General features: G+C 41.7%; 1 protein-coding gene across 2 annotated transcripts in view; it reads right to left on the bottom strand.

The window, feature by feature from the left end:
- Positions 1–27608, bottom strand: part of INSC (INSC spindle orientation adaptor protein) — a 145940-nt gene that overhangs the window by 85850 nt on the left and 32482 nt on the right. For both annotated transcript variants that reach the window (XM_082194013.1, XM_082194012.1), the window contains exon 2: positions 7247–7317. In XM_082194013.1, the coding sequence (XP_082050139.1) occupies positions 7247–7281 (35 nt within the window). In that variant the 5' untranslated portion in view covers positions 7282–7317. The remainder of the gene's footprint in view (positions 1–7246; positions 7318–27608) is intronic.

Below are 27608 nucleotides of genomic sequence, written 5' to 3'. Positions count from 1 at the left end.
AATTAAAGCATTTCTTACCTTTGTTTTTTCTGTCAGAATGCTGTCTCTCTACTGCTGGTTACGCCTTCTGGTGTCACATTTTAATAATGCATTATTAACGTTAAAAGTAGGGCATGATATGTTATGAAAACCATTCCTTAAAGTCAAAAACCCTGAGTGTAGATCCGCCCAATGTGTGAGTGCCTGCTCTGCATCCATTGGCCCACCTACTGGCTGGGTCTAGGTCTCTCCTCTGGGTCTGTCTGCCTCCCCCTTGCATTTGCCCATGAAGAGACACCAAATTTCACTAAGCTCCACTTTCACATTAGGATTTTCTGCACATTTAAACAGATGGGGTGAAGGAGCAAGACTTTCTAAGTCTTGAGAGGGTTGTGGATTCTCTCCAATGCCTGATATGTGCAGAACCTATTAGTCTAAAGGCAGCCCCAGTTACAAAGCAGAAAGATTCCTTTAGAAAGAAAGGGCATTAAGTGCATTTATCAGTTCATGAAGCCATACAACTGCCAGAAAAAGGCCATACATCTTCCTCACAAACACTAAAAATGCGCAAACATGCACACATGGAAGACACATTGAATCACAAGAGAAGTTTTGTTACCTACAACAAATACTGGGGTTTGTTTTTTAATAAAAAAGAACTATTTCTCTCCCTGTACTAATGAGACTGACTACAGCTCTGGCCCACGATGACCTCCTTTGCAGTTTTATTTCATTACAGAAAGTGTTGCCATCCATTGCATCAGAAGGGAGTGATACAAGGGGCAAGCTATTCAACCGTCTTGGTTCCTTCCTATCTCAAAAGGTCCAATTATATTCGGACCTCTGAAGAATGAAAGGAAGGAGAGCCAAGGCGTGGGAAAGAGAAAGAGCTCCTTTTGAAGAGCTTTGACTGCAAGAAGGCAACCTCCCCTGTTCTTTTTATAGATCGACTGTTCCCTGCTAGTTGCAGGTCTATTGTACATCAGTGCTCCACACCTCTGTCTGGTGGGTAAAGAACCTTAACTCGGCGCATCCTTCCTGAGTCTCTGTTATTCTGTGGCCATTGGGTAACATTTTGTAAATATCTGTAACAAGTTATGGAGAAGCTTTGAGATTTTCCATAAAGGAACGATGAAGGCTGCTATTATAGAAACCAGCCAAATATCTCTGGACTGAAAGGGACAGAAGGGTATTGAACTCCTTTGTTGTCTGACACTATGCAGTTTGCTGCATGGAGTTCCCTCCATATGGAATGCAGATAGGAAGACACGTCTACACACACACCATGATTCCAGATGGCCTACATGCTTGGTCCACTTTATTCAGATGTTATGTTGCAGACAAAACACAACACACACTTCTGCATGTTTCTTTCATAAACTTCTATCTCAGTTTGGAATGCACGTCAGCATTCTGGTTACATATTAAAGTTCCTGTAACCTGCCCTACACTTGTCCTTTCTCAGGGACAGCCTTCATTCACCATTAACTATTAAACTACCATTATGTTATACTCCATCAAACAAAACTTCACACTTCCGGAAAAGCTCTGATCTGACCACCCTCAATATCTATCCTGCTATTCAGACTTTGACCCAGAGTTACGTGCACTATGCTCTTGTGTATTTTGCTAAGTGTTCCAGTTTAAGGGCCAGCTCTACTCAAGAGATAGCAACCTGCCCTCTGGAAGAACAGAGTTACTGTCAGAAAATGTTCCCTTACAACAGGAATGGGCTGTTCTCCAGAAGCTACTAGGAGCTGCCCAAGGGAGGTAACAGCAGCCATGGAGAGGCCACGGAAAGGCCATGGAATGCTCCCTCACTGCCACTGCTGCTCGGGACAAGCACCAGCTCATCCCCCTCCCTGAGCTCAGCGGCAGCAGCAGTGGCAGGGGAAATAGGGACATTCTGGAATCAAATCAGAAGCTGGGTTGGCTTTTGTAATTCTGGGACTCTCCCTGGAAAATCGGGACACTTGGAGGGTATGAGCTACTGTATCTGTGCTAAGAAGCCTGGTCTGCACCACTAGCCTGACCCTGTCTGGTGTAGTAGAGGGCAACTCCGTCCCATTTCATTTAGAAAAGATTCAGCTTCCAGTTCAGTTGGTTCTTATATGTGGCATGGAAGAGAGGATGGTGTCATCTTGTCCTTTGCCTCAAGCAGCAAAATGTCTTTGCTTTTAGCATCAGTGAGGAAAATAAAAATACTTCCAAAGTGTTGTACTCCAAAAGACCCATTACTCTTTACTCCAAGAGCCATACTACAACTGCTGTAACACCTGCCAGCAGTAATTTATGCACTTAGACTGAACATTAACACATTCATGTTTACAGTATAAATCTGAGGTAACAATAAAAACCCAGATGGGCACTAAAAAGAAATATTAACAGGATCAAGTACTCGTTCCTAAAAACAATGTGAAACAATACATAAAGCTTTCAGTATTAACCCAGAGCAACGAAAGCTTTCTTAAATATGGTTTTCTTAGAACCAGGGGTCAAATAGATGTTAATTTATAGGCCAAAGGGCTTAAACAGCTTCCTTACATAGATAAATTATCAGACCATTCCAAGCAGTATTCTGGAAAGCTGTACCAGGCTATAAATATGCATGAGGTGACCTTATGTGGATTGTTCCTTCTGATAACTTAAGGGTTTGGTTGAAGCTAACAAAGTAAAGGAAAACAGTAGAACAAAGGGAGGAAAGGTTGTAATGTGTTTAAGGCACACCGAATCAGGAAACGAGCATTTATTTCAGGAATTGAGATAGATTTGCTCTCTGGTTTCTATCAGCTCACAAATAGCCATTGATTTTGAACTTGAAGGACTTCATTCTGGGCTGGGAGACCTATTGTCCTCCAAATATTTTAGGGACTCCAACTTCCACCAGCCTCTGCCAGCAGGCTCATGGGAGTTGTAATCCAGCACCACATTCCCCACCCCTTGACTGGCAGGGGTAGCTCATTAACATTCTCTGATGAAGCCCTTCTCCAGCTTCTTTGGCTTGCTGAGATTCAGGAAGTGGGGAAGAACTGACATTTCTGTGGTGGCATCAGTTTAATGCGGTGACACCCTCCCTAGTTCTGGGTCCCTTGCACCAACACTTAATGCCACTCTGCCCCCGAGTAAATAAACTCTTTATTTTCCCAGGCTTTTAATTAAAAACCAGTCTCTTCATATACTCATGCTTTAATGTTGCCAATCTTATTTTCTAGTGTTTATTGAAACTTTACCCGGATCTCTGTTTCTGTTTCTGCTACTGCTGCAGTGGTCTAGCTCCTTCTTAAGTGTGTGGTTGCCTATTGTGCATATTTTATGCTTTCTTTTTGCCTGCTATTGCCAACATTAATTTTTTTATAAAAGGGTAGGCACAAATCTGTTAGATATATAAATAAGGTTAGACAGACACAACCACTGAAATAATACAACTGATTTTGAAGAGTTTGCCTTTTCTTGAAAAGTCTTCTATTTAAAAAGCAAAGGTCTGGATTCATCGAACCTGGCACGCTAGCCAAAAGCAAGGCAAGGGTTCCTACTGGCACAACAGGGAACTCCCCCCTCCTCCATCATTGCCCACGTGCCCCCCCCCAAACCTACTCTGTTGGGTCAGGAGAACCCAAAAACAGGACAAGGTAGAGGGGAGGGAGGATTGTTCCATCTGGTGAGCAGACATGTGTGTCCTGATTGAATTATCAGAAGCGTATGACGTTGAATTCCTCCTACAGTCTGGATAGGCTTGGCTCAACGAAAATGTTTTAAGCAAGTGCCAAAAGGAGTACAGTGAAGGTTCCTGTCAACGGGCAGGGATTTCCAAAGTGTACTACAATACCAATTTCTTACAAGTGTGGCATGGGTATTATGTGGCACCTGTAACAGTGCCACTTCTCAGATCCAAATGGTCAAGTGGAGATACACGGGGTAACGCGGTCTCATAAGTAAATGGGCCCCAAATGGTTAAGGGCTTTATCTACTTGAACTTGGCCCTCACTCCTGTCAGCCATCGTGCTGCAGCATTCTGTGTTAGGATATTTCCGTTCCACCTTAAAAGGGAGCAGGCTTTGTGAGTCACAGAGTCTGCACATTTCCTGTTCACAGGATGTTTATGTTTTCTGTTGCTTTCGTTTCTCTCTCTCGGTGCCTCAACACTGAAGAAGGCAGTCATGTTTTTCCCTGTTCTGACTAATGCAGAATAAACTTATAAGCAATGCTCTCCTGTGTGCATCTTTCGCTGTGCATTATCTGCTGATAAGAGCGTGCATCAGCCCTAGAATGTGGCAAGCTATTTCTGGAGCTCATGTCGCTGATTGCTGATACTGCGTGTCTACGGGAGATTGCTGGACGTCCGGAGGCGACGTGGGGCCATGATGGACTTTGTCTCCCTGGCAGTATCCCAACATTCTGCACTAACTGCAGTTTCTGGATCAAGCACAAGGGAAGACCCACTGAGTGAATCGAAGCAAGCCAGTCTTGAAGTCAACAGTGCCTGAACTACAGTGGTCAAACTCTCCTAGAGCAAACAGAATTTTTCCATCACCATGGAGAAATCAATAGAAACTTTTCCTTTTGCCAAATCATTCCTGCTTAAGGATGATCTGAAGTCCTCCTGTCTCAGCTTTGTTGTTTAATGTGTGCTAACCATATCAACCCGAAAGCAGGACCATATGCTATGCCTTCTACTTATTGTGCAGCCAGATTTTCCAGAAATGTGGAGTCACGGGCAATTGAAACACAACTTGAATGCAACCATCCCATTCTACTTATTTCCCATGGTAGGGAAATATTTTTCCAAAGTCACTAATTTGATAAAGCTGCATATTAAAGTTATTCCACTACAGTACTGAGATAATGGCATCTATCCATTTTTCTTTGTTCACATAAAGGTATTTCAAGATTAAATCAGATTTTACAAGAGAGCTCTGCGATCTCATTGTTCCTTACAATCAGGTTGTACAGCGAGACACTACAAATATAATGAAATTACATGGGCTTAAGTATAGCAAAGTGAGCAGCATACATAATAGGGCTCCTGTCATTCAGACCATCCATTATCGGGAATTCCTAATTTTAATTTTAAAGCGGGGGTGGGAGAATCCTAATTTTGATAATTTATTATGTTCCTCCTGTAGTACAATGTAACTTGTGTTCACACACGTATTTATCGCTGGTACAAAAAACTTATTTCTTGATTGTGTTGTTACAAAGGAGTGCTGTGTCTCTTGTATACTGATTAACATTAACACCAACGCCCCTGCCCTGCTGTCAAACTGCAGCTCCCGTCACAGATCCTCCCCCCCCCCTTTCTGGAAATTCCATAGATTTTCCATTCTGGACAAAAGCCATATTGCAAATTAATCAAGCGTAAAAATAAAGAAGGGGGGGAGTTCATGTGCACTTTCATTTCAAAATGCTTATTGGCCCAGGCACATGTATCACTTGCATTGTTATAAGTCAGAAATGCGAAGTGAGGTTTTGCCACAATACGCTCTTCCCCTGACCCCACCCCTGGCTCGCTCGCTTTTTTTTTTCCTTCTTTCAGCCATATGTCAATTACAGTTCATAGGTCTGACAGTACAGTACAAAGCCAGCACTAGGCAGAAATGCCCAAGGGACTCACTGCACAACAGCATAGAGGGGAAGGGAAAACAAGATACACAATAAAAACAACAGCTAGTAATTCTTATGCATGTAAACCATAGCTATGTTGGGAGAAGGGGCCTTCATCCATTGAGGAAGGTCACCTCAGTAACAAAACACACATTTTGCAAGCAAAGGGCCCTGAGTTCAACTCCTGACATTCCCAGAAATGATCTTTGAAATCTTGGAGAGCCATCTTTAGTCAGTGAACACAACACTTCATTTTATTTTATTTTATTTCATCTCATTTCATTTTACCTTATAGTTTGTAGAATAAAGAGTTATTTCAAATGAAATAAAATAGACCAAAGGCCAAATATAGTTTTTTCTAGAGTGAGAGGGACATTCTTAGAATTGCTTTTTTGCAAGTGTGGGGCTTAGGGGAACAGATGCAATAACGGTAATGCCTTATTTTATACTCAGACCCTGAATCAGGAGTAACAAGCAGGCTCGGATTGTATGAGGGTCAAATGATGGGGAAGGAGGGGGGGGGTTATTCAGTTAGAGAGACTGATGACCTCCGAGTCTCCAGCTATGCAAAATCTAAAGTTTCACTCAGCTTCTATTCCTTTGTGAAGAGGATCTTCATGCCAAATTGCAAAGTATGTACATAAAAAGGGGGCTTCCTGCCATGCATAAGCCATAGGACTCTCCAAATTGCATGTATGTTCTCTTTTGCTAATTCAGCCTTTTCTGACTAATTTGAATAATAGGTGGACCAATCTCTGAATAAGAACGGGGCTTTCTTTTTAATCAGGGACCAACATGACCTCTTTGTGTTAACTTTAAAGAAAAATATTACAATTTTTTCCATCAATGCTATATGACTCTTCACAGACTGAGTAAAATGTACACCATCTGGGGTGCAAAGTGTTGCAGATGTGGACATTTGAAGGCAAATAGGGAACATATTTGGTGGACCTGTCCAATAACTAAAATGTTTTGGGAAGAGGTAGTGAAGATAATATCATTAATAACATCTTACACTTCCCCACACTTAGACCCAGAAATAAAACATGAGGAGTTAATATCAAATATAATAGTAGGTGTTCGCATGCTTGTTACACAAAAACAGGAAAAATAGGCCGCCACAAACTCTGGAACATACACTCCATAAAGAAGCCACCTTTCACAAAGATAACTTTTGTACGTTTTGATACTTGTATAAAATATATTTTTAATATGTAGTACTTGTCAGGAGGTCCTACACACGAGTAGGAGTCCGGCAGAAACACATGCCCAATTGGCATGTTCTCTCCCTTCTGGTGGGTCGTTTGGGAGATTCAGAAGCTTTCTCTAGCTCAAACATCACAGCGACTGATACCAAGAGGCATCAGCACACTTCAGGATCAGCAGAGTATAGGCAGTCAGCGTACAAACTCAGTAGCGCAGCTTTTGACTATACCACATTTATTTACATATACACACTCAGAGCATCTTGACTCAGCTCCTTCCTCTTCAGCATCAGACAGCAAAGAGAGAGAGCAAAGGACAAAAATCCTACATCATGGAAACACAGTAATAAAAACATCCTGTCTCCATCACTTCCCACAATGTGGAATGAAAACATACACCGTCATGTGATAAAAACAATCCCATGACTGCAACACGGGAAAAGAATCCTAACAGTACTTACCGCTGAACTGGGTAAGCTAGGAAAGCCATATTCATCTCAACTCATCTGCATGCTTCTCCACAGTCCCAAATCTAAAAAGGAAGGGAAAAAATATTTTTCAAAGAAGTTTGAAAATAGGCTAAATTTCTCTAGGAAAAAATTGCTGGGTTTTATTTTAGGAATTTCTCAACAAGTTCGCAGGCCACCTTCCAAAAAATTAAAAGTAAATTAATCAAAGATACAGATGTGAATTTGAGAATAATTTTAAAATAATGTTGGAAGAAACTCTCAGGAACAGTTTCTGGAAGAGCAGAGGAAACAACTCCCCAAATATTTATTCATTTGCAATGCTATAGGAAACCTAATCCAGAGACAAATCATCGCATCTGGAATCCACATCTATACTATAACAACTTTCTGTGCCACTTTGTATATTCTAACCCGCAAATGCTTGTGCCCCATTAATTTGTTATCTCTCAAGGGTATCACTGGCTCTTTGTTGCTTTTTACAATTGTCTATGGGACCAATTACTTGTCACAGTGGGCAAGTAAATGGGCATAAGACATTCTGATGCCAATTTATAATCTAAAACAAAGGAGGGTAGATGGTGACTTAAGAGAAGGATAGACAGGTTGGTGGAAGAAAATCATAGGCAATTTATTTATATGGTTATAGACATATTACAAAATGCAACTGGAGTAATAGGCCCCAAACATGGAATTTAGAACACAGTATGAAGTATAATACAAACAAAAACATAAACAACTTTATATCCATGCAAATCTTTTTCTGAAATAATCTGAGCTCTCATCTTGACGGCTAAACTTTTAAAAAGGTCTACCATTCTAGCAATACACTCATCCTCTCCCTTCATACTGAATTCTAACAACCATAGGCACCATCAATGTGGGACCATGGGGGCTTGGACACTCACAAATTTTCAAGTACCCCCCCCCCCCCCGTTTTACGCCAGTGTGGTGTAGTGGTTAAGAGCGGTAGTCACGTAATCTGGGGAACCGGGTTCGCTTCCCCGCTCCTCCACATGCAGCTGCTGGGTGACCTTGGGCCAGTCACACTTCTCTGAAGTCTCTCAGCCCCACTCACCTCACAGAGTGTTTGTTGTGGGGGAGGAAGGGAAAGGAGAATGCTAGCCGCTTTGAGACTCCTGAAGGGGAGTGAAAGGCGGGATATCAAGTCCAAACTCTTCTTCTTCTCTTCTACGCTACAGGGTATGCACATGTCATGTCAAAACGCCCCCACAATGTGTGAGAGTGATGTCAGCACACCGGGGAACCTGCCAACATCATGTGCACATGCTGCGGTGACCGTGGCATGCCCCAGGTACGGTCTGTCGTGGGGTCAAGGTGACACACCTGCTAAGACCCATCATTCTAGCAGGTGAGTGCTTTTAAAATGGGAAGATAATGTCGTTCCTAACTTCATTATAATATCTGCAATACAGCAGGACAGGGTAAAGGCCATCAGAAGGGCATATTCTTTCTTCCAGTTGAGTATGGCACATGACTGACCATACCCCCCAACATTTTCAGTCCTAAAAGAGGTGTGCCTTCTGGTCTGGCATTCTGGCACTCATCAGCAGGGCTGCACCAAAGCTCTGGCTCGCCCCTGCTGAATCGCACCAGAGTGAACGTCCCAAAGGACATACAGTGGTACCTCAGGTTAAGTACTTAATTTGTTCCGGAGGTCCGTTCTTAACCTGAAACTGTTCTTAACGTGAAGCACCACGTTAGCTAATGGGGCCTCCCGCTGCTGCCATGCTGCCGGAGCCCAATTTCTGTTCTCATCCTGAAGCAAAGTTCTTAACCTGAAGCACTATTTCTGGGTTAGCGGAGTCTGTAACCTGAAGCATATGTAACCTGAAGCGTATGTAACCTGAGGTACCACTGTACTGAGATCCAGACAGAAGCTGTGGTTGGCTTCTGCGATCTGGGATGTCCCGCTTAAAATGGGACACTTGGGGGGCACTGATTGACTCTGCAATCATTCTCCTGTTACACCAAGAACCCATTAGTTCGAAAGCATACCAGTGCAAGTAGATAAATAGGCACTGCTGCATTGCGAAGGTAAACGGCTTTTCTGTGGGCTCTATCACTCATCACAGTGTTCTATGCACCAGAAGCTGTTTAGTCATGCTGGCCACATGACCCGGAAAGCTGTCTGTGGACAAACACCAGGTCCCTCAGCCTGAAAGCGAGATGAACACCACACCCCGTAGTTGCCTTTGACTGGACCTAACCGTCCAGGGGTCCTTTACCTTTACCTTTATTGCACCAAGATCTCCACCACCTAGCACCTTCCCCTTTGATATCCAGCAGCAACACTTGAAGCTGGGAAACCAGTTGAGCAATGCTGCTCTATTTACCACTACTGTATCTGGATTTCACTTGAAATATCTCCTATATTGCTATGATGATTGCCTCTACTTAGGAAACATTGCTTAAGTCCATGTATTTCAGTGGATATACTCCAAGTATGACTAATGTTGGATATCACACCTTATCCAGAAAAAAGACAGAAATGTAGAGACAAGAGGAGTGTATCAATGCTTATGACTGCAGAAACAATGTCTAATTTTCTTCTGAGATGTTGAGAGAAGAGTAATGGGGGTCTTCAAACAGAAATGTGCCCCTTGTACCTCTTGACATCATAATAATGGTCACTGGTTTAGACCAGTTTACATTATATAAAGTTGGCATGTAAAATTGCTCCAAATGTGGCCCCCAACACAATGACCTTGTTGTTAATATTTTCCTTCCTTTATTCCAAGGTCTGCATATGAGAACCCACAAATGTTCTCTAAATGTGACCAATCTACTTACTCATTTAGCCACTCATTCATATAATAACATGGTTTGTTTGGAAATGTTCTCTTTTTTCCTGGAAGCAATATGCCTACTTATAAAAGATGCATCTCTAACAAAGAAATAATACTGAAAATTGAATGTAATAGTGCCGTCTGAACAGCTCTTGTGGTTTAAAATTACATCAAGGGACACTTTGCCATTCAGGGAGTGTCCCATTTCATAGTTCGACATTTCAGAAAGTGTCAAGTTTTGTCCAGCTATTTTTTTAAATGAATATTTCTTCTAAAGTCATTTGTGAAGCAGGAAACTGAAATATCTAAGACTTCTATCATTTATCACTTTGCTCCCTCCAGTGTGTGTGTGTGTGTGTGTGTGTGTGTGTGTGAGAGAGAGAGAGAGAGAGAGAGAGAGAGAGAGACCAAATTCGTTCATCGAGATAAGGCTCCACTGTTGGAGTCAGTACACCTGCTTTTTTTCATTTTGATAAGCCATTGCAAATGTTTGATTGCTCTAAACTTCTTGTGTAATCAAACGTGCTCTGAATTGTATACTTCAGAGAATCCAGCGTTTCTTTACACCCATCCTATTTTTTTTAATGACCAAAATGACTAGGGGGCAAAAAAACATTATGAAATTGCTAGGAGAAGTGGACATCTCATTCTGCATAATTAACCACAAAGTAGCAAATTGCACAAGTAGCAAACAGCTTGCTTTTAAAACACAGGAACTTGCATTTTAAAAGGAGCATTTCATCTTTTTATTGGATGTTCAATAATCACTATAAACTGCTCATGCAGTCGGTCATAAGGAAACCTGAATATGACACTTTTTTCTGCCTACACATCCATTAGACAACAGCCTAATGATTTTTCCTCTTTCTAGTAAGTTTCACATGGACTCTCTCAGTAATATGAGTTCTCAGATTAAAAGCGCTTCCCCTCACCCCAAATTTATTATTTTCAAATATGCGTCTGTTTTGTCATGAACGTATGTTTGTCTGGGTGACCTACATATGCAAACATTATTCTTATGGTAACATCTGCTCCCACCTTAAGAAGGAAGAGAGACCCTGGTTCCCATGCCCACATATGATTAATCACTTCATGAGAAAGGTGTCCTTTCCACCTTGGAGTAGTAGTCGTCAGTGGGACAGGGCAGGGTGAAGTGGCAATGCTCACCTGGTTCCCACCACATAGGTTACTGCCAGTAACCAAGAGGGAGAGGGGCAAGGAGGTTGGCACTATTCCATTGGTACCAATTAAATAAAATTCAGCTTTCGGTCAGGTTGTTTTCTGCATCTGGCATTGGGGAGAGCACCATCTTTTCCTAGGCAGCAAAATGCTTTAGTCCAACCCAGCTTAGACTGGTACAGACCTATGAGGTCCTGACAGTGAGGTCCAGTTCAGAGGGCCTTCTAGCAGTTCCCTTGCTGTAAGAAATTAGGTTACAGGGAACCAGGTGGCAGGCCTTCTTGGCAGTGGCACCCGCCCTGTGAAACACCCTCCCATCAGATGTCAAGGAAATAAACAACTATCTGACTTTTAGAAGACATCTGAAGGCTTGGTGTTTTGTTGTATTTTTAATATTTTGTTGGAAGCCGCCCAGAGTGGCTGGGGAAAACCAGCCAGATGGGTGGGGTACAAATAAATTTGTTGTTGTTATGAGACTTAGCATCCAAAGCTTACAACTCAACAAAAAAAAAATTGTGTGGATTAATCTGAAAGGTTTTCTCACAATCAAGCAGTATATAAATTTTGTTAAATAAGCCATTAAGAATCATGGGATAATCAAGGATAGTAGTACCTTCACTGCGTTCTATAAACTGCAACTAAAACATGAATGTATATTAAGCATTATGGATTGACACACCAAAAAAAAACTATGACTGTGTAGAAAACAAAACACATTTCCTGAATGCCACAATCCCTCTTCCAATGCATCATCACATTCTCCACATGGAGGGAGCTAAAAACCCATCTACATCCCAGGCCTCCTAATACCTGGAAGCGGTTTCCCACTTTGGCTGTCCTAATCGCATGTTAACAATGTCATCGCTTACGGCCCCCAGAACTCTGTGGTGCTGACATGCAGGCTGTCCACTTAGCTTGAGGTCAGAACTGAGGTAAATAGATTACAAGTATCATGCGCACACACACACACGCACACACACACTTTCACAATGCCTCCACTGGGCAATGTAATGTTTGAATCTGCAGGTGTCAGGACATACTGTTAAAAACCTGGTGGAAAGCAATAGCCATTTGTCTCATTAAAACTGGGGCTTGCAGTGATAATTTGGTATCAACCAAGCTAGAGTTATATAAATGCATCACTGTCTATTTATTTATTTATCTATCTATCTACATACACACACACACACACACACACACACACACAACACTATACTTTGTTCAGCATTCTTAAAAACAAACCCCTAACTAGGCTATAGTCAGCATCCTCTAAAAAATCTCATGTTAAAAGGTAGTTTGTTCAGGGCTTTTCGAAAGAGGTGATAAATGCTAGTTCAGTTCAATGCACAGCTTGCAGATACTGGAAACATCTCAAAGTATGTCCCAATAAACAATGGTGGCATTTCACATTATTTGCAAGCTGTCACTAGTATTTCTCATCCCACAGATGATTAAACCTGATTACTGCTTTTGACATTAACCTGAACATTTCAAAACCAGCACTGAAGTGATCAGAAAACATCTTCACTGCTGGAAAAAGTAGCATGGGAAAACAGACAAATGGAAAAGTCTTAGAGCAATTATCTCTCACAAAAGAGTAAACAGGATGGGGTTTATTATTGTTATTATTCCATAATAATCTTGCATAGTCTTTGCTTTTATTTTCTCATGCTCTTTCCCCTGAAGAAGAAAGAGAACTTGGCCAACAGGCAGTACTTGTACATTAACAAGGAAAAGACTTAAGCAATAGGTGGAGAAAATCACAGACCTCTGCTAGCTATTCAACATCTGAGCTTAATACAAAGGAGCCACCATTCAGAGAAGCAGATTTAATGACAAATTCAGGACAGCTTTACCAAGAAGCCCCAGTGAAAGCCTGGGACTCTCTCAAAGTGAGAGGCTCACAATCTCAAAACCCTACTCCATTTCCTAGAAAGTGAAAATGACATCTCTCCTCATCAACAGTTTTCCCATCTGCCAATCCTTTATGAGAGCTTATAACATGTTACTAAAATGTATTTAAGAGACACAGAGGAGGGTTGTACGTGATTAAGAAATCTCTTCTCTTCTCTCATATCAGGTAATCTCTGCTATGTGATACCTTAAAGCAGCCCCTGGTCTCTTGTTGATTCCTCACAAATTCTCATAAAAGCAGTCCTGGAAGCTGCTGCCATCACTTTTAGTCCCTTTTAGGGTTGTCAACCAATCAAAGTGGTCAACCAATCAAAGAATGTCTAGCTGATTAACCAATGACTGATTCATTTTTTTAAAAAAAACAAGCATGGCTATTGTGGTTGTTTAAACTCAGTACAAATGCCATCCTCAAATACTGAAGAGAACCAAAATTGCCACTGATTGTTAAAAGGAAAGCCCAACATTCGTTTTCTTTTCCACTCCTTTAAGTTTACACCTGAACTTAAATAACCTCAAATTATAAAGCGTGTTCTTAAATTGTGTTCCATCAACTAAAATTGGCAACAGCCAACTAAACTGTATTTTGTTTCTGGAATACATTTCTATTCTACCCTTCATCAAAACAGATTTCAGATTAGGGTACAATGTTATGGATTATAAATTAATTAAAACCTAATACAATGCAATAAAGTACTAAGATTAGCAATTATAACAAGAGACAGTAGACAAAATAGTAAAACAGACTAATTATACAAATTAAAATGCTTTAAGCTAAATAAGAATGTCTTAACTTTAGGTTATTGGTACAGTAAGGTCCGTATAGTTAAAGCTATGGTTTTCCCAGTAGTGATGTATGGAAGTGCTGGACCATAAAGAAGGCTGATCGCCAAAGAACTGATGCTTTTGAATTATGGTGCTGGAGGAGACTCTTGAGAGTCCCATGGATTGCAAGAAGATCAAACCTATCCATTCTTAAGGAAATCAGCCCTGAGGGCTCACTGGAAGGACAGATCCTGAAGCTGAAGCTCCAATACTTTGGCCACCTCATGAGAAGAGAAGACTCCCTGAAAAAGACCATGATGCTGGGAAAGATGGAGGGCACAAGGAGAAGGGGATGACAGAGGACGAGATGGCTGGACAGTGTTCTCGAAGCTACCAGCATGAGTTTGACCAAACTGTGGGAGGCAGTGGAAGACAGGAGTGCCTGGCGTGCTCTGGTCCATGGGGTCACGACTAAACAACAACAACAACAACAACAACAACAACAACAACAACAACAGTAATGTGCGGCAGGTAGCTTTCTTGGATAAAGTTTCGGACAAACTACAAAAGAGTCAATGGATTAAATCACACCTCAAAATTGCCAAATAAATGACCCTCTCTCTCAGCTGTCTAAATGTTGCTAAATAGCATATGATTCCATGCAGGTTTCTAGAGTAAAACTATGATTATATACATCCCAGTTAACATCTGTGGCCCCATGTTTAAGCACCAGAATGAAACTTCTGGGATAGAAAAAGAAAAAGAAGCTGTGATATTAAAAAAAGAGAGAGAGAAAAACACTAATCACTACTGGTACCACTAACAAGCTGCTAGAACACAAAATGGATGAGTTTAGGGGGGGGGGAACCAGTAGTTTTATTATCTATCTCTGCATAGATGACTTCATAATCTTGCTCCAAGGCATGCAGAACTCCCAGAGTCTTGTCCTGGTCAAGGTACTTGGGATGTGCATTTGTAGAGCGCCAGCTACTCAGGCAAGGCTTTTCCCAATGCAGCTACAAGTATGCTCAAAGCCTGGGGAAGTAAGGGCAGGAGGCAACACTAAGGTCCTGCACAGATGACAAATCTGTGTGTGATCAACATGGAGTGACAGATAATTAGTGCAGGCCAAAGGCGGTTTGCTGCCTGCCTGAAACAGAGCCCAAACAGCTCCCACATTCTTGCTAGGACCAACACTGTAAAATGTATTCCTGTATCATATACACACTCTCCTGACCATATATCCTGATTAGAATTAGGGGAGCCTTGGCCAACTCAGTTTCACAATAACAGTTATAAATGAAAGTATCTGCTTTGCCACTTCAAACCATAATAATAATAATAATTTATTATTTTTACCCCACCCATCTGGCTGGGTTTCCCCAGCCACTCTGGGCAGCTTCCAACAAAGATGAAAAATACACTAAAATGTCACATATTAAAAACTTCCCTGAACAGGGCTGCCTTCAGATGTCTTCTGAATGTCAGGTAGTTGTTTATTGCTTTGACATCTGATGGGAGGGTGTTCCACAGGGAGGGCGCAACTACCGAGAAGGCCCTCTGCCTGGTTCCCTGTAACTTGGCCTCTCGCAGTGAGGGAACCACCAGAAGGCCCTCGGCGCTGGACCTCAGCGTCCGGGCAGAACGATGGGGGAGGAGACACTCCTTCAGATATACTGGTCCGAGGCCGTTTAGGGCTTTAAAGGTCAGCACCAACACTTTGAATTGTGCTCGGAAACGTACTGGGAGCCAATGTAGGTCTTTCAAGACCGGTGTTATATGGTCTCGGCGGCCACTCCCAGTCACCAGTCTAGCTGCCGCATTCTGGATTAGTTGTAGTTTCCGGGTCACCTTCAAAGGTAGCCCCACGTAGAGCGCATTGCAGTAGTCCAAGCGGGAGATAACCAGAGCATGCACCACTCTGGCGAGACAGTCTGCAGGCAGATAGGGTCTCAGCCTACGTACCAGATGGAGCTGGTAAACAGCTGCCCTGGATACAGATTTGACCTGTGCCTCCATGGACAGCTGTGAGTCCAAAATGACTCCCAGGCTGTGCACCTCGTCCTTCAGGGGCACAGTTACCCCATTCAGGACCAGGGAATCCTCCACACCTGCCTGCCTCCTGTCCCCCAAAAACAGTTCTTCTGTCTTGTCAGGATTCAACCTCAATCTGTTAGCCACCATCCATCCTCCAACCGCCTCCAGACACTCACACAGGACCTTCACCGCCTTCACTGGTTCTGATTTAAAAGAGAGGTAGAGCAGGGTATCATCCGCATACTGATGAACACCCAGCCCAAACCTCCTGATGATCTCTCACAGTGGCTGCATGTAAATGTTGAAAAGCATGGGGGAGAGGACAGAACCCTGAGGCACCCCACAAGTGAGAGCCCAGGGGTCTGAACACTCACCCCCCACCACCACTTTCTGGACACGGCCCAGGAGGAAGGAGCGGAACCACTGTATGACAGTGCCCCCAGCTCCCAGCCCCTCAAGACGGTCCAGAAGGATGTTATGGTCGATGGTATCAAACGCCGCTGAGAGATCCAGCAGAACTAGGAAACAGCTCTCACCTTTGTCCCTAGCCCACCGGAGATCATCAACCAGCGCGACCAAGGCAAACCATGCCACCTATCCTATGGTGATCCTTTTCCAACAATGCTACAAAGTTACTCCAACCAACCAAGTCGTTCTAGCTACTTGGAGTCTCACCAGCTTGATTTATAATTGGTATAAAAGCAGTCACCAGACTTTTTCTACTCCTGAAGAAGGGCAACCAAAAACTTGCATTTACTTTTTGTGTTTTAATATTAGGATTAGATCAATAGCACCCAAATTGTTGCTGTTCTCTGTGCAAAGAAATTGCATAGCATTTTATTGATTCCAGGGAGGTGGGGGGGGGAGTGATGGCTGCAAGAAAAGCAGACTGCGTCCTTTCTGCAGTGATAAATATAAATCAGTTGAAATACTCAGCCACCTAGCTGTCCATTAAGACAGCAGAAAACGAGAAAATTCTTCCTTTAATTAAAATGTCCAGAGAACATAAGAAAATAGTAAGCATTACTCATGGTAGAACTTCAGGATTGACTCATCTAATCAATGCAAGAGCAGCATATAAGAAGAATCTCAAAAGTTTTAAAGGACAAATAAAATTCACCCAGAGTCTTGAATTTCAGGGCATCTCTTGGCCATATTATATTTCATTTTCAGTCATATTGCATTTCCCTTTTGTGCATCCACAATCTTGCTACAAGTAGCCATGTATCTTATATCTAGATTTATTACCTTTCTGCATTTACTCCATTAATTCATCATTTTTTTAAAAAAATAAATTCATTTTACTACTTGTGCAGAGTCTGATATTTAGTAGATGTTTCTGCGTCTCAGTGACACTAGAAATACATGAACAACTGTTCTCAATAAATTTGACATTGGAGGTTTTTCTTTTAAAAATGAATCAATACCAGGGCAATTCAGACTTCTAAGCAGCCATTTGCCTTATGGTGAGAAAAAATAATACAGTATTCAGGCAACTGAAAGCCTTTTTTCCAGGGGACAAAGGTAGATACAGACAACTTAACAGGTTAAGGGAGGCCACTAAAAATATTTGTAGACTTTACCTGCTGATACAGTGTGCTCCTCTTTTGGCAGATACATGAGCATTAGCCCGATTTGTAGGAGGTGGATGGTCTAAGCCAGGAGTAGCAAATGTGGTGTCCTAAAGATGTGCTGGACTACAGATTTCATATCTATTGCCCAGCTTCCATGTTGGCTAGCGTGGATGCAACCACAGTCCACAACATCCCAAGGGACCACACTGACTACCCCTCTTATAAGCAGTAGCCTGTTATTGCCACCTGATTGCTCAGCTGTGCCCACAGAATTCAAGCAGGGTCAAAAACATTCTCCATCTCAAGCCTCATCTCTAGAGTTACAGCTATAGGGAAGCCAAAAGGAAGCCTTTGGAAAGATGTTAGCAGGTACTGAATGATGTCCTCAATGGAAAACCATTTCACACTGAGTGTCCCTTTAAATCTACTTCTGGAGGTGGTGAATGAGAAGCTTTTTATTTATTTACTTAAGCCTTGAGCTGAACTTCCAAGCAGAAGTTTCCTTGGTCTCAAACTGTGCTTGCAATTTTGAAAAGGTAAGTAAATTGGCTAGTGCTTTGCGCTGAGCTAATATATAAGCATTAGTTAATACAAGGCAGCCTCTCTGCCATATACAAATGCAGGCCGAAATTGGGCAATTTAGCAAGGCCAGATGTCCAGGCTATTTTATTACCTGCTCATCTCCACTTTTTCCCCCAGAGAATTCAGCCAATATTACTCAGCACAAGCACTGCTTGCAGGCACTCCAGGGAGGGCTGGCTAATTAAATGAGGGGGTTCCGAAACACAGCTACACCTATCAATTGTATTATTATATTCATTAAAAACAAAGCTTGGGATAGAAATGCCATATTTTATGTGAATTCTTGATTCTTCCCCCCCCCCCTTTGCAGACTGAATATGTAATTTACAAGAAAGGGGACTTGAAGCCTTAAGTGCTTATGGGCTTTATTCAGCTTGCTGTATTGATGGTCCCATTAAGATGATTCCATTTTAGACCCTCAAACGCATTAAAGCCATGACTTACTCACATCCATTTGGCTAATGATACCCTACTCCTCTGAAAGTAAATGACAGCTATTTACAGTAAATTATTCAATTAGATAGGGAGAGAAGTGCTGTGTTCATTTTATATTGTTTGACGTGGCAAAAATAGAAGTGTGCAAGCATGTAGGTGGGGCGTTTTAATCTTACAGAATCAATTGTTTAATCTACAGCCAGAAAGTAAATAAAGATACTTCCACATGTGGCTGTCAGCATCCAATTACCATAGCAAATATTGTGTTAGATGCTGAAGTGTTATAGGGTCCATTTGTTTGTCCTTTAATTCTAACCACACAACCCCACAAATAAAAGAGGTTTTCGCCAGCTATTACTTAATTAAAAACACATTTTCGAATCCTGTAGCGCATGTCAAATGAAAAGGCCAGGGCATGTTGGAGAAAACGGTGGAAGTTTTATTTGGCTCGTGAACCAGAGATCAGAGAAAGTTATTCCAAAGCCATTAGATCAAGGTAGGAAAGTCATGGAGGAAGGGGTTAGAATCAAATTACAAGAGTGATTCTTTAAACTGTGGCCTGCTGATGACCACAGGTCATGGCTTGCTTTCAGAAAGTCTGCAAGAGCACAAATCAAGATAACAGGGAAATGCTGAAGCAATAGCTCCCCTTGGTAGGTAATATGATATTGGGTGAAATTAAAGCTTCAGAGCTCAGCCCACAAAGCAAATCTATGGTGATATTATAAATACCAAGGCCACCATTAGCCATATGCTCATATGCATCAGTAATCAAGCTAAAGGTGGGGTACCAATGACTTTCTGATGAAATTACAACCATCCTAGCTACCATGGGTGTTGAGGCTCTCTGCACTAACATTCTCCACAAAGGTGGATCTCAAGCCATCAGGGATATCATGAGCCCAACAGCACATCTAGTCACAATTTTTTGTCACTTTGTACGTAACCACAAGTCATTAGGAGGTTCAATTTTACCAGTTGTGAATGCAGTTGGGACAAAGGATGTTTATGATGCTATGTGCATTAATTGACTCACCAGTGCCAGAATAACTGTACTATCATGAGCAACTGAAATGCTGCTGTCAATAATGCAGTTATTAACTATCTGTACTTGCAGTATTTCATATTCCCCTGACCTCACTGCTTACAACCCACCCAAAGAAACAGTGTGCGTGTGTGTTATTTGTGACTCAGGATAAGACTTCATGCATGCAAAACCGTAAACTCTAGTCCATGAAAGCTTATGCCGTAATAAATTTCTTAGTCTTCAAGGTGACACAAACTCTTCATTTGTTTTGGTGAAACATAGTAACACAGCTAAACCTCTGTGAAATGATACTATTGTCACACTTGGGCCTCTCTTTATTGGTTTCACACTGGTTTAACCAGCATGCATTTCCCTAGGCAATCCTAGGAACTGTAAATTTAACAATTTTTAGAGCTCACACCAACACCACCTTCTCAGAACTCCCAGCTACTGTTGCCTGGACAGAAGGAAATACTTCTAAACCAATTCAGGTCTATACTGTATGTTGTAAGCAGCTGTACCAGTACGTTTCCGAGCACAATTCAAAGTGCTGGTGTTGATCTTTAAAGCCCTAAACAGCCTCGGCCCAGTATACCTGAAGGAGCGTCTCCACCCCCATTGTTCTGCCCGGACGCTGAGGTCCAGCACCGAGGGCCTTCTGGCGGTTCCCTCATTGGGAGAAGCAAAGCTACAGTTAACCAGGCAGAGGGCCTTCTCGGTAGTGGCGCCCGCCCTGTGGAACGCCCTCCCATCAGATGTCAAAGCGATAAACAACTACCTGACATTCAGAAGACATCTTAAGGCAGCCCTGTTCAGGGAAGTTTTTAATCTGTGATATTTTACTGTATTTTTGGTTTCTATGGAAGCCGCCCAGAGTGGCTGGGGAAACCCAGCCAGATGGGCGGGGTACAAATAATAAATTATTATTATTATTATTATTATTATTATTATTATTATTATTATTATTATTACCTGGTGCTGATGCTAAGGAAGGCACAGTTATAGCCTAGGAAATCCCTGTTTCTGCTATCTGACATATGCTTCATTTAGTAGACATATGACTAAATATTGTGAAGACATATCTTTTTGTCACAACTTTCACTGAGCACCTTGTTATTTCTGATATCCCATTTTTACCTGTTCTCTCTCTCTCTATATATATATATATAATGATAATTTTAGGGGGGTGTTTGTTTTTATGCCACTTACAGACATTTAAATACTAAATGGTTTAGAAATGTTTCTAAATAAATAAATATCTCAATGTATTCAGCCTTGGGACAGTTTCTCAATGGGTTGGATCATTTCAATGCTCCACTGCTTTCAGCTATATATAATTGCTAAGAATCTAGCCCTTTTTCAAAGAAGTTTAAGAAATAAACTTTCTTGTTTCAAGAGTTATTTGACTAGACCTTTGTGGAATGGACTGTTTTCTTTCAGTCTCTTTAAAACAGATTTTCCCCTCAGCTTTTCTCTTCGTACAATATCTTCCTTGTTCTCTTTACCGTCATCAGATTAACCATATCCAATATCTGCTGACCTTTCTTTAGCTTAGTAGGAAGTGGCTCACTGTTAGCTTTCTGATATTTGATGATCTTCTAAAACTCCCTTCAGCTTACATTTTACATCAAGCTACCTGCCAGCAAAAATTGCATTGGCTCTGGACCAAATTAGAAAACCACTCTACATCTAGTAGCATTTTCACATCAATGAATGTGTTTGGAGTGCTATAGAGGAAACGCTAACTGGGATGGGTGGAATGACTAAATGAAATTCAGACCGGTACTCACTCTCATATTTCATTAATTTAAAACACAGCAAACAATTGGCATCTTGTATTTAAATCATGACATTAAAATGAGAGCCACTGAGGACAACATAAGATCTACACCATAGGCTTAGAGCTCAGCCGGTGCACATTTAAGTTATGCTGCTTTCCTCAAAGAATCCTGGGAACTGTGCTGGGAATTGCAGTTTTGTGGGCAGAGTACTAATTCCTAAGATTCATTGGAGGAAGTGAGTTTGATGTGCTTCAAATGTATGGCGGGGACTGGCATATAATATTTGCTTCTGCTGAAATAGAATCCTAGAGTTGGCTTTGTACATTACACACATGTACAAAAGAGCCTTGGCCAAACTAGGGGTGGGTAGATAAAAAACGGGACCTTTGATAGTTCTGTAGAAGAGGGGATTTCTGCAGATATAATCTGTCATGCAAGCTACACCTGCTGAAATTCCCTCTTCTACACACCCATTAAAAGAGAGGATCCTGAGTTTCTGGATCATATACTCGCTCTGTCATTCCAAAGAACACAGATGTGGCTCTATGAAAAGGGATTAAGAGTCTGCCTTAAGCTTTGACTTTATTGAGTGTGAATCTGTTATTGCCCCTTTAAGAGAAGTCAAAGGGAACTCTGGGGAAAGGCGAGGAACACAGGTTCCAGGATATGTTAAGAGTTCAGAAAGCATCTGGCAGATTGTGTAGGCCTTTTCTGAGTTTGATAATGTTTTTAACATTAAAGGTTCGATTTTCTCCATCTCTCTGCTCTGGTGTGCAGCGCAAACATGTACATGTCGCAGGTTTATTGGACCATGTAAAATCCTCTGCATGCATCCATAAAAATGCAAAGTCTATAAAGCCTTAAGAAGAGTGCTTTTTCCTCAGCTAATTTACGTAAGATCCTTCCAAGGCTAATACTTCCATTATACCTATGTTTGGCAGTTTCCACTTCTCCATGGTGAGATTAGTTTTTTCGTAATAGCTTATCAACTTCTGCATTAGACAGTTCTAAAGTATAAATAGAAATAGAGAGATATTTTAACAAACATACTCAAAAAATGTAGAAGATGGGGGGGATCCTAAACACACACACTTAAGTGGCATTAAACACACTGGGACTTACATCTGAGTAAGCCTGCAGAGGATTTGCATTGTCACTTTCTATATCACCTTTAAAAATGTTTGAAAGGCTCTATTCCTGTTCCTGATTTCTCAGAAATTGCATTGTTCCAATATCATTCTCTTCCGAGATTATCCCTGGTGGCAAGATAAAGGAATTTTCCAGCCTCATGGGATATCAACAGCATGAGGTTTCTTCCACATATTGAAACAGTATGAATCTGGTATAAGCAGTGGTGTAGCGTGGGTTGTCAGCACCCGGGGCAAGGCAAGTAATTTGCGCCCCCTAACCCGTGGATTTGCGCCCCCAACCCGTGGATTTGCGCCCCCTAACCCTAACCCCCAGATGTTGCGCCCGGTGCGGCCGGCCCCCCTGCACCCCCCCACACTACGTCACTGGGTATAAGAGAGTAGACTTACTAAGAAAAGCAACAAAGTCATTTATTAGAGGAAGTATATAGCTTAGCTAGACAAGTTTCAAGTTCTAAGCTAAACTAACCAAGCTTGTCCCTTTTGTTCTTTTGGCTGTGTCTCAAGAAGACCTCACTGCTCTGAAAGAGAAGCATGGAAGGGAGGCAGAAGTTGGAGAGAGGATGCAGCCTGAAAATCAGTTTAAGATCAAAGGATATAAGGCAAGCACAGAGAGCAGAGGTACAGAGGTAGTCTAGGGATCTGGTGATCCCTTACTCTATCTGTTCTAACCCCATGCAAACCCCTTTGTGCAAGCTGAGTTGCACCTAAGCTTCCAAACCCACAGTGTTTCTTTTATTTAAAAAAATACATATTTTTTTGCTGCAAGCAAGATGTGATGTATAAAAATATACCTCCCTCTCTTTTTTGTTACTGCATTCTAAATATTCCCAAGTAGTCAGGGTGTGTGATCTTCCCTTATTACGTTCCCTGTTACATAACATTACTTAGAATGGGTCTCATCCTTGGACATTTCCACTTGGACCTTGGACATGTCCATCCTTGGATATTTCCTTTGTCCTGAATTAGTCAGGACTCTGCCGCAGATAACATCACATTACTACTCTCTTACAGAAAGCTTCACACCATGCAGCACAGGGAGAAAAATATAGGTTTATAATTTCTAAGCAGACTTCACTCATTGGAGCTTTAGGAGTCAAACTAATAATTACATTAGCTATGTTTCTGTGCCTTCAAGTGCAGTGGCTTTTATAAATAAATAAAAAAAAATTGCCAAGAAGGGTGAATGCTATCTGGGTTGACACACACACACACACACCACTGCCCCTACAATTTTCATTAGAGAAAAACTCCCTTTTGTTTCAGTGTCTCATTCCAATCTAGATTGGGACGATCACCGGGGGGAAGTGTAAACAGCCCTACTAAGACTAGAGTACTGAACAGGATTGGAGTCCGCACACTAGCAATTTGTGTGGATTTTTTTAAGACAAACACCAAAATCCTGCACTTAAAGGCAGTCAATGTAACATCTAGTTTGGCCCCAAGTCTCTTTCCTGTTGTTGAATGTAGTTAAAGTTTAAAGTTTTGTTTTTCATGAGGCATTAATAAATTGTTCCTCTGCAGTGAATAAATGGAGGGAAAAATGGCAAGGTTCCTATTTCTACATAGTGAGAGGACCCTGAGCCCATCGCACTGACTGTCTCTACTGAGGTCATCACTCTCATTTGCAAAATAGCTCGTTCTTGCTGTTCTTGGTTGCCAAATAAAATGCAGGCAAAATACCATCAATGTGGGGAAGAGAGACAAGAAGGAAGAGAATCTGGATACAGAATGGACCAAAATGTAAGTAGCTCTCCTCACTGAAAACAACGTACTTCACAGAGACTTGCTGTCCTCTACACATGTACCTGAGCCACTTTCAGAAACTGGAGTAGTGCCTACAAAGTGTCAGCCACGGCTCCTTAGTAGGCAGCTGACAGCTAGTACAACTAGGCACATTTTGTTTTTTCATTTTCCTCTTCTCTCAGAGTGCCTGACAAATATCCTTTCCTGATACATAAAACATAGAGCATGCATCAGTGTTTTTATATATGCTGGAAGCCACCCAGAGTGGCTGGGGCAGCCCAGTCAGATGGGCAGGGTACAAGTAAATTATTGTTGTTGTTTTACTCACAGACATCAACACTCAGCCCGGAAGCTGCCAACAATTTCTACACACACTGAAAATTCTGGTCAGTAGGCATGAGGAAATGGCAAGGGTGTGTGTGTTTATTTTAAAAAAAAATCAGTCAGAGAAGGTCTGATTAATAAGAGAGAGACTGAAATGAGGAAAGATGGAGGAAGAGACTCTATACTGTCCTGAAATTGCAAAGGTGCTGGGGAAAGTCTTCTTCCTCTTCCCCACATTCTTTGCTTACTTAGTTACTTCCTGGTTTGAAGCAAGCCATAGCTTGCCAGTCAATGCATCTCAACCAACAAGTTGTGGTTTGCACTTGACCTCTAGGATCAAACTCTAGTTTGCAATCTTGGTTTGAGGTCAAGCACCAAACATCATCTGCTGGTTGGGATGCAATAACAAACTATGTTTTAAAGGTAAAGGTACCCCTGACCATTAGGTCCAGTCATGGCCAACTCTGGGGCTGCGACGCTCATCTCGTTTTATTGGCCAAGGGAGCCAGCGTACAGCTTCTGGGTCATGTGGCCAGCATGACTAAGCCGCTTCTGGCGAAACCAAAGCAGCGCACGGAAACACGGTTTACTTTCCCACCGGAGCGGTACCTATCGATCTACTTGCACTTTGACGTGCTTTCGAACTGTAGGTTGGCAGGAGCAGGGACCGAGCAACGGGAGCTCACCCCGTCGCGGGGATTCCAACTGCTGACCTTCTGATTGGCAAGTCCTAGGCTCTGTGGTTTAACCCACAGTGCCACCCAAATCAGGTGGGAAGGGCGGGAATCACTAATTCTCAATACACAAGAGAAATGAGTGTATAAGCATGAGTTTTATTCTGGGCATGTTTACACAGTAGCAAACCATAGTTTGGCACTACATCTGGACCAAACCTGAGTGTTTTTGATCACTAGTTTCTTTAAAATAAAATACAAGAAGCAGTGTCTAAAAAAGTGTTTTTCAAAACCTTTTTAAGCCCATTAACTTATGAATATTTAAAAACCAGTAATGCAAAACATCAAGAGTTCCAAGAACTAATACTATACAATTTTTTCTGAAAGTTAGTTACTTTGTTTTTAACATATAAAGTAATTTAACTCTCACTATGTACATTCTACAATCTGAGCTATTCTGACATTTCAGCCAACTCACTAGAAAGCATCTGCTTCTACTCTTCCTTTCACTGGAACATACATCCTCAGTCTTGTGTACATCCATGAATTCAAGTACAATTGTTGGTATCAGTGACTATTTAGCCAAACAATTACTGTATTACAAAGCAGGGAAGGAAGTTATGAAGGCTTTCATATGGTTACCATTTCCAAGGAAACCACTTCCTTATACTAAATTGCCTGGAGCTTAGGAAACTGTTAATGGGCAGAAAGGGAATTCACTCAGACCAGGAGCAAAGCTTCCATATTTATTTATTTATTTATTTTACATTTTTATTGACATGTTATACGCTACTCCTAAAACCGGGTTTCAAATATATTCCAATGTTTTTTTAACACCTGCATGGCAAAAACATTTAGAAAGTGAAGCTTCTGGGAAAAGCTTCACCTGATATAATGCTATTAAGGTTACAGAGTCCAACATCATACCACTGGAAGATACAAGCTAAGGGGTATATTATAAAGAACAATTAGACAGCTTCCTTTTGCATGTCTAGTTGGCCAGTAAATAGAGGAGGACATAGCCAATTGCTAAGAGAATATTACTGGAAAGAGCTGTGCATGTAAGCATCTTTGGCACATGGTTTTAAGTGCCACAACAGCAACAGGACCACAGCTGTCGTAAAAAGGGCTCCACAGCCAAAGAACATAATTATGCTGATCAATTTATTCAGAATGATTAAGGTTCTTATTAATGCAATTTTTCATGACGGGAGGTTCGTTTGCCATAATGGACTGAGCAAGACTGTTCCAGACCTTAAGAAACCATTAAAGTAGGAACATCTTGTCTGCTCAAGAAATCACAAAAGCAAGTGTCCATGTGTGGGTAGGATTCAACATCAGTTACATTTTCTGGTAAAGTGCGGACATTTTGATGTGAGAGAAAATTTGAAACTAGGCATAAGTTACCAAGGAAAGGAACTGAGTTTACATTACACTTGAGAGACAGTCATGAAAACAAGGACTCTGTAAAGAAGAGTTAACAAGGAGACAATGATGAAATGGAATGTGATCATCTCAAAGCAATATTGGGCCATGATAATCAGTCAGTAGGTTTCACTCATTCGTGTTGGGGTAAAGGATGTCCCAAACCAGGCCAGATTTATTAATATAGGAGCTCAGCAAATAAGTCAATTTCTAGAGAAATTTCACATATTGAGAGGTGACGCCTTAGTCATCTGGTCCACATGTCACATTCAACCAAAACAAAGGAGAATAAAACCCAACCTCCGGAATGCAATACAGGCAATCAACTGCAACACAAGCAAATCAAGCAGAAATGGTGTGAGCCACTACTATATTCTGAAACAATACTATGGCACTGTAAGACAAGGACTGAATTCAGACTGTATGTCTATATACATAATGTATCAGTAAACGCATGTGACAAACAATGGACTATACAGTGGTACCTCAGGTTAAGTATTTAATTCATTCCGGAGGTCTGTATTTAACCTGAAACTGTTCTTAACCTGAAGCACCACTTTAGCTAATGGGGCCTCCTGCTGCTGCTGCGCCACCGGAGCACAATTTCTGTTCTCATCCTGAAGCAAAGTTCTTAACCTGAGGTAATATTTCTGGGTTAGCAGAGTCTGTAACCTGAAGCGTATGTAACCTGAAGCGTATGTAACCCGAGGTACCACTGTGCCACTCCCCACTGAAGTTTCCCACAAAGCACAAGAGATCGGAAGGAATTCAACATCACACTCAGATGACTGTTTTGTCATGTCAAGCAGTTTTACTTGCCAGATGGAACAATTCCCCTCTCCTCCTAGCCCCCCACCAACTGTTCTAGGAGTTCTGCTGGCCCCCGCCCCCCAAGTAATTTCAAGGGATGTAGGAGGGTTGAGAGGGGGCAAATCCCA

This window comes from Podarcis vaucheri, assembly GCF_965113315.1.
Source record: "Podarcis vaucheri genome assembly, chromosome: 1".
Classification (NCBI taxonomy): domain Eukaryota; kingdom Metazoa; phylum Chordata; class Lepidosauria; order Squamata; family Lacertidae; genus Podarcis; species Podarcis vaucheri.
This window is presented reverse-complemented; position numbering and strand designations above follow the sequence as displayed.